The 7,772-nt window shown below is 39.8% G+C and overlaps 1 protein-coding gene across 3 annotated transcripts in view; it reads left to right on the top strand.

Annotated features, from left to right (window-relative positions):
• The window catches only part of ldlrad3 (low density lipoprotein receptor class A domain containing 3), a 91,580-nt gene extending 87,170 nt beyond the window's left edge, over positions 1-4,410 (top strand). For all 3 annotated transcript variants that reach the window (XM_026176416.1, XM_026176418.1, XM_026176417.1), the window contains exons 5-6: positions 2,026-2,428; positions 2,996-4,410. In XM_026176416.1, coding sequence (XP_026032201.1) covers positions 2,026-2,428; positions 2,996-3,200 — 608 coding nt within the window. In that variant the 3' untranslated portion in view covers positions 3,201-4,410. The remainder of the gene's footprint in view (positions 1-2,025; positions 2,429-2,995) is intronic.
• Positions 4,411-7,772: the final 3,362 nt, after the last annotated feature.

Raw genomic sequence — 7,772 nt, forward strand, 5'->3', positions numbered from 1 at the left:
ACTTTCACATTTTTTCCTTACTTTTTAAATTAAATAAAATTTCATTTTTCAGCATTATAAAAGCAGATACAGATAGTTAATATCGGCCAATATGCGTGTAAATGATTAAACAAACAAATACAAACTCCAAATGTATATTATATTTTATCAGTTAACAAATATCATCCAGTGTTCCTGAATGTGAAGGTTTTAAACTGTGCAGTATCAATATCAGCCTTAAAAATCCTGAAAAATGTCCTTCAGGTTCCTTAAATATCTGTCAGGCTCTAATTTTTTGCTGCTTCAAGCTGTCCCCTCTCCAAAAATGTAGAACTTTCCCTTTGTGTACACATTGGAATCATAGCATGATTTGAATTTCCGTCCTTACTTTCAGCTGCTCACTTATTCACCAGAGGTTACCACAGCAGGGAGCGCCACATATTTGATGTGGCAGATCCTCCTGGGACTGAACTGGAAAGCTTTCATTTGTTAGTCCGATGGTTTACATATGTTCCTGTTTCCTTGCATATTAGTAGTGTGTAAATTGATGCAGATGAAATCAGAAAGTGGACTTCCATTTCATAAGCATCTTAGCTGGTATAATAATCACTATGAAAGACTCACGTTAGTTGACTTTGAGCTTTTTGTGGTTCTGTTCTCTGGGTCTCTGTACCTCTACCTCATAAATGCGGAGAAGATCTCTACTCTGTACTAAACACAATATCCCTCAAGAGCCTGTAAGTCTGTATAAGCATAGAATACTTCAAAAAGCTCCAAAAAGGCTTGCCTTACCTTGCACTTTCTGGGGATCTAATCCTTACAGTTAGAAGCACTTTCAGACTATTGATTTGACCTTAAGATGTCTTGTAATGGTCATTTCCTGGCAAGCTATCTGGGCAATAGCCTCAACTGTCTGCATGATGGCTTGTGGACGAAGAAGTTAGTTTCCTAGGCTTTAATGCACATGGCCTTTTAAGTAGCAAATGGAAACCTTGAGCAGAGAACGAGGAAAGTATTTTGAACTTTGAGGTTTGATATTCACAGCCTTAGTTAGCATTAGTGTAATTTGAAGTGAAATAGCAACTGTAAAATACTTAGATATAGTCATTTTTCCTCAGCACATCCTTTCTGCAGCTCTGTAATAAATAGATTTCTTTCCACTCTCTTGCTGCCTCTCCTTAATAGAACAGTACAGTCAGCTGGTAAGCTGAAACACCATTTACATGAGCCCCATCCCGACGCCTGATTGAAATTCTCACACTGTAATATCAGTCAGCGGAAATATTTAAGCGGCCCTTCCTCATCCTATCTAAAATAATAAGCTGCAGTGCCCTGTAGCATTACTGTCATCCTTTTCCTCATTTCATGCAGCAGGTAGGCTGCTCTGCGCTTGTGTGTTTGGCTCCAGCTCTCATTGTGAACATTAGGTTCACTGGACTCTTGAGTAGTTTGCAAACTCTGCATCTCCCTGGGACAAACATGGCAAAGTGTGACGGCCCCTGGTGTTTCGCTGCCCGCTCTCATCTTCAAGTTGCATTTTTCTAAAAATGCTATAAGCTGTTTTGCCCTCACTATGAATTATTTAGCTTCCCTCTCCTTTCTTTTTCTGTCATACTAAAGAGTCCCTGTTTATGAACCAGGCTTTAGAAGTAGCCTCTGCACTGGTGCACCATGGTTGATTTGTTCTCTTTGTCTCTTGGAGCTCTTCGGGTGAGTTTGACTGCTTTATGCGTATTGCTTAGCACTCTCATCTCCAGGAGAGGCTGCCGCTGTTGAATCACATAGAATACATTTCCAAATGAACCTAAAAACAATTTACTGCTTGATATTCATGCCTGCCTCCTTTACTCCCTTCTCCATTCCCTTGGCTCTCCAACACCTCAACTCATCTTCCTTAAATTAAATTCCCCTCTTCCTCCTCCTCTACATCCTTCCTTCCTCCATTCCCCTCTGAGTCCCTCAGCACCACTAATCCTTTTTTTTTTCTCATCCACCTACATTAATGCATCCTTAGTTTGCTCTTCATTTTCTTCCTCTCTTGCACAGAAGCTCCTGGCCAGGACTTTGTGACACTGGACTATCGCCTGCGTTACTACCCTAGCATCACCTACGCCGTCATCGGCAGCACCGTCATCTTTGTCCTTGTGGTAGCCTTGCTGGCTTTGGTTCTCCATCACCAGAGAAAACGCAGCGTCCTGCTGCCCAGAGGCGTACGAGGAAGTTCACATACCCACCACCATCACCAGCCCCTGCTGCTGTCCCGTCTGGTCATCTTGGACCGAGGACACTTACACACTGGAGGTCCGGCACTCTCCCCTGGCTCACCCACCACAACCGGTCAATACAGCTCAACACCTCGAGCTCTGCAGCTACTGTCTGGGACCCTGTATCCCTCAGCACCTTCCATGGATTCCCCTCCATCATACTCACAAGCTGTTCTAGATGTCAGGTGAGATGAACAAATAGTTCTAGTGTCTGTATACATATTTCTACATTTTCACACTGTAACCTAAGACTGATCCAAAAAGAAAAATGAAAAGAAATAACAGTGCTCAAATGTGCTGTTCTATCAAACTATGATCTACTTCCAATCAGAAATCTGTCAGCATGCTTCCCACGGGTGCTTTTATGTTATTTGCAATGAACAATCGTGTAACTGTTGTATACTCATTTATTATTAAACACAAATGTTCCTGTTCAGATATTAGCTCCAAAAAAGAGAACATTTGCTAAAATGGCAAAATAATAGTAATGAGATCCTGATAAAAAGAAGGAAGTTTGCTTTCTTTAACCTCAGGTTTTTCAAACAGTGGGAAAAAACTAAACAATTGCATAATTATTCATATTAATGGAAACTAAATGAGAAAAGGTGAAACTTCAGTTCAAAATAGTTCTTACTTAACTCCATTATATTCTCAGATGGGAGAATACATCCTGTTTTGTTCTTTTTCCTTGCTCTTGATCGCTGGCACAGAAACGATTGTACAACCCAGTGTAATGTTTCTTCTGTCTTTAGTCGACCTCCTTGGTTTGACCTCCCTCCGCCCCCTTACCTCCAAGATGGAGAGCTTGCTTCAGAAGGCGAGCTTCCTCAATATGAGGCCCCACAGGACCCCGTGAGCCACCCCGCGGCTCATCCCTGCACCCCCTCAACACCCAGAACTGTGGCCACAGGCGAGCGGCCGAGCGATTGCTCCGGAGAGGAGTCGGCCCAGCTGTAGCTGCTTTAGTGGAGACTGATAGACCTTAAAGACTGCAGGACTCAAGGACCAGGCTGCAGGGCAGCATGATGCCAGGACAGTCCACAGCAAAGACCCGCTTGAGGTGATTCAACAAGGACTGACAGGCTGAACAGTGACCTCAGCTTGTTGCTGACATATCACTGAAGAACATCTCTCCCTGGTGGACTGAGCTTGTGTGTTGGCGCCCCCTGCTGGGATCACAGCTGTACTAGTTTGGTTGAATTCTCCCCCTGAAGAATTACTGTGTATATTACCTACCAGTGACCACAAACTGTATCTCTAAAGAAGTAGGAGCTATTTCATCAACATATTCATTAACATGTAATGTTGTGTGTCAGTGGTGATATTTGTCTTTGTGCGTTACTTTTCTGCAGCACTTGGAGAGCGAAGTCAGAGTCGTGCAGCACTTTGCGACACTCCCCTCTCAATTTTAGATTTCGTGTCTACAATGTCTGACTTTTATTTTCGATTCAACTGCAAAATACTCTAATAATAGATCAAATCTATCCTGCTGAGAAGATTTCAGACTTAACAGAATCCCATGTAGCTGTGGCAAACGGGAGCGTCTCAGTGAGAGAGAGTTTTTATCTGATTGAAGTGCTGATGTGAAACATGAACTAATAATATGGCTAGTGATAAATATTAACAGTTGCAGATTCTTTAATAGGATTTTATTGATATTTGTTAAAGATGAGTGGAGGTTGTTTCTTTCCTTTCAGTATTTGTTTGTTCACTGTTTCTTGTCATTTGGTTAAATTCCAGCTGAAAATGTGAAGAGGACCAGAGTTAGAAATTATATAGATTATATAAGTTATATAGTTAGAAGAGCAGAAGTTATGTAAGTATTAAGTTTCATAAATAATTCCTCTAAGCAAAAGAACCACCCTGCTGGTAATGCATTTCTATCTGAAGGCCTGTAAGTATTTTATGTAAACACAAAGAAATAGAAAATACAAAGAATTGTGTTGAGGCCTTATTTTATGCTAGTGCCTTCTTTGTTTGTGGTATTCAACAATAAGCTGTCAGACAACCTTTTAAGAACACGCTGTCTTCCAAAATGTAATGTATTTATATAACTTTGTGATTCAGAAAATTCATCCTCAGTAGTATTAGAATCACAAAATTCATATCCGAATGCTCTTTTATTCATTTCAAATGGTTTGTTCAACACTGTACACACACACACACACACACACACACACACACACACACACACACACACACACACGCATACATATGTATGTGTAAAAAATAGAGAAAGTTATCTATTTTAAGTAGAAGGCTACTTGGAGTTTAAAAGTGGGAGATGAATGTGTAACAGTGAAATTAAGTTTTTAGTTCTCGCCTAGAGGCAGCGGTGATGATGCAGGTACAAAAATAAAAAACAATCAAACCAAAGATAGTCATTATATAAACCCTATTTCCCTCCAAAGGAACATTTATTATGCCTGTAACTTTATTATATCAGAACATGCAAAGGTTTATTGGGTAAAGCAGAATTCATGTTATTGCTGTAAAACTGGAAAATGGTTCTCAGGACAGATTGTACCAGTTAGACGATTCAGTTTATATCTCAGTTTCTCTTTTTATTTCTCATTTGTTCTCATACATATTTGTGAAGTGGTCCATGATGATCTTTTTACCCTTTGTATTCTGTACATTGGAAATAATATAAATATTTCTGACTCAGATATTACGTGTATGGCTTTTTTGTATGCAATTCTTATATATTTATTTGTCATGAGTCACAATAGTCATTATGACATTAAATATTTTTTTTAAATACAGGTGTTGATAATAATGTTATTATCATCTGGATGATAGAGTGTAAAAGCAACATACCACAGTGTAACAGTACAATAGCACAATAATGAGCTAGGTGTAGTAATTCAGTAAAAGGACTAGATGTTGTAGTCCCTGATAATGCATTGCGTTAAATGGTGAGAATCTTGAGGGATGGTTGTTATGAGGAAAGGCAGCCCACAAACTTTACCAGCAGCACACATCGTTGTGTGCCTCAACTTTCAGTCTTTTACCCAAGCTAATCTGCCATTTTTGGGGGGATTAGAGATCTGATGTAGGTTATCATATTAAGATTTGGGACACATCGTCAGTAGTGGACCTTGGATTCATCGGATGTTTTGGCCATTATCACTAGACACCCTCGTCCAAGATTCAACTTCCTCATCCAGGATTCAAACTTTTTTTTTTTCAATTTCTGTGTCGCACACACATAAAAATTAAAAAAATATCATCTCATCCTGAAATCATAAACTTTCCCTGGAAGCTCCATGTTCCACGTTCTCTGTCCAGAATAAAGTACATGAAATTGTGCAGCACTTCAGTGAGGTGACCTCAGGTAATCTGGACCACTTTTTTGTAAATCAGTTGGGACAGTAATCTTACATATTACATTCAACTGTTAACTTATTATGATTAATAAGGATTGCTAACTCTCAAATGTACAAGGCTGATGGGGTATTGTGGTCACCCCACTGGGCGGGTTTGTGAATAACGTGGGATTTTGAAATTTGCACCACAGGTGTGTTGACTAGGAGGCTGAGGGGTAGCGCTGACAGCTGCCAGTATTTTGTTTTAATTTTTTTTTAATTGATCTAATAAAATATAACTGCTCACAGACGCAAACAGCTTTCGAAACTTCAGCTTTCTCTTATTTTTTCTATTAAAATGGGCAACTAACATAGCAAAGGGATGCAATAATGAAATATATTAATGATATATTTTTTAATAACAAGAACCATTATCTTTTTTTTTAATCAAATCAGCGTTTTTGATGACGTGTTTTTACAAATAGTCAAGTGAAGAGGATTGGTAACTAAAATGCTTTTATTATTTAAAATGTCGGAATTTTACTGACAGTCAATTTCAACAATGATACAATGTTAATTCTTTTATTGCTGATTTATCTACTTATGGATTCTCTTAGGTTTGATATATTCAGGCCACTCACCGTGTATTTTGGGGGGCAGTCTCAAAGTAAGGCCGTTCCCCTTAGCAACCAGTGAACAACAAAATCACATGATAAATACCAAGCACTGAGGCAACAAAGCCTGCAACAGTTTAAAATAATTTGCAAACCGTAACAGTAAATGGCCCACCCGAAGGTTGTTTCTGCTGCTGTATCTCTTTAACCTTTTCAAACAACCTCTGTCAGAGATGGTTGGTGAGTAGTTAGCATGAGTCAGTGCTCTTCTGCCCACAAGTATTGATTTCCTTTACTACTTTCTCGAATGCCTCAGTGGCAGCTGCGCGGAGTCATGCAATGTCGCAGTTCTACCAACAGATGGAAGCATTTCACCATCATGAAAAAACCTCAAGCCTGTGCAGAAGCTGATTTCTGTTCTGCCAAATTAGCATACGTATCAAATATTGTTTTGTGTGGCTGTGTTCGTGTGTGCGTACAGCTATTTATGTATTGCTTGATAAAAACAAAATTCAAACTTATACCGTCAGATGATTTGTGTTCATGGCAAGTATCCAAATGTGTTACACATAATTTAATGGGTACAAAACAAATATTATCTCCCTAGCCACCTCAATTTTTATTGCAACATCCCTCAAAGCCCCCCGTTTCATCTGGCCCCTCCCACCCTAATATCCGCTTTACAGATAGCGTGATACCATCTTTGACAGCACTCGGCCCTCTCCTGTCCTTTCCATCGTTCTACCTGCTCCCTGATTCCTAATTGTTCTTTGTTCCACTCTTCTCAGTTTTTATCTTTCTGCCCTTTCTCATTTTCTCTCCTCTGCCTCCTCCTCCCCCTTTCATTGCAAGCCGCTTATACTCTGATCACCCCGCACTCCTTTACCTCATCTTAAACTGTGATGCTGGAGGCCCATGTTTGCTTAGCCCAAGCCCTTAACTACACAGACCTTTAATTAAAACCCTGCACACTTCTCTTTTTCTGTCCGGTGAATAAGAGGAAATCTGGACTTTCTGCATAGGCTGCTGAATAGTGTGTGGCTGGATCAGTGGAGGCCATCCCTGTAAATATATTAGGTCAGTGGAGTAAGAACAGTGAAGACGATGCAAAGAATGACAGGAAGAGGACTATGTTTAGAAACTGGGTTGGCTGTTATGATGGTAGTAAGGAGAAAGGCGATGTTAATGTTCATGTAGATGAGAAGCATTGTTAACAGATACCATGGCAGCATTCCAAGGAGATGAGCCAGAAAGTAGTTTTACTCTCTTGAGGGTCTTTCATTTAGCATTACCATAGCTCTCAGCTATTGGAAACAGTGCAAGTGTGATAAAATCTGGCTTATATCCCACTTGTAATAAAGACGTTCATTCTTTCAGCTAGCACTAGATGAGACTGATGAGGTTACTCTATATTTTATGTTTTATTTAATTTCTAATAACATTATTTCAGAAAATGAAGGAGGGATATAAATATGGATTTAGTCACGTAAGTGTTTACTGTTCATTTTGCTTGGATTCATGCAATTCTCCCAGGGCCACTTTGCTCGCACATACACGAGCACGCACACTTACTTGGCTGTTGTGCCACTGCTCCAGTGAACTGAAGA

This window comes from Astatotilapia calliptera, chromosome 7 (assembly GCF_900246225.1).
Source record: "Astatotilapia calliptera chromosome 7, fAstCal1.2, whole genome shotgun sequence".
Taxonomy (NCBI): Eukaryota; Metazoa; Chordata; class Actinopteri; order Cichliformes; family Cichlidae; genus Astatotilapia; species Astatotilapia calliptera.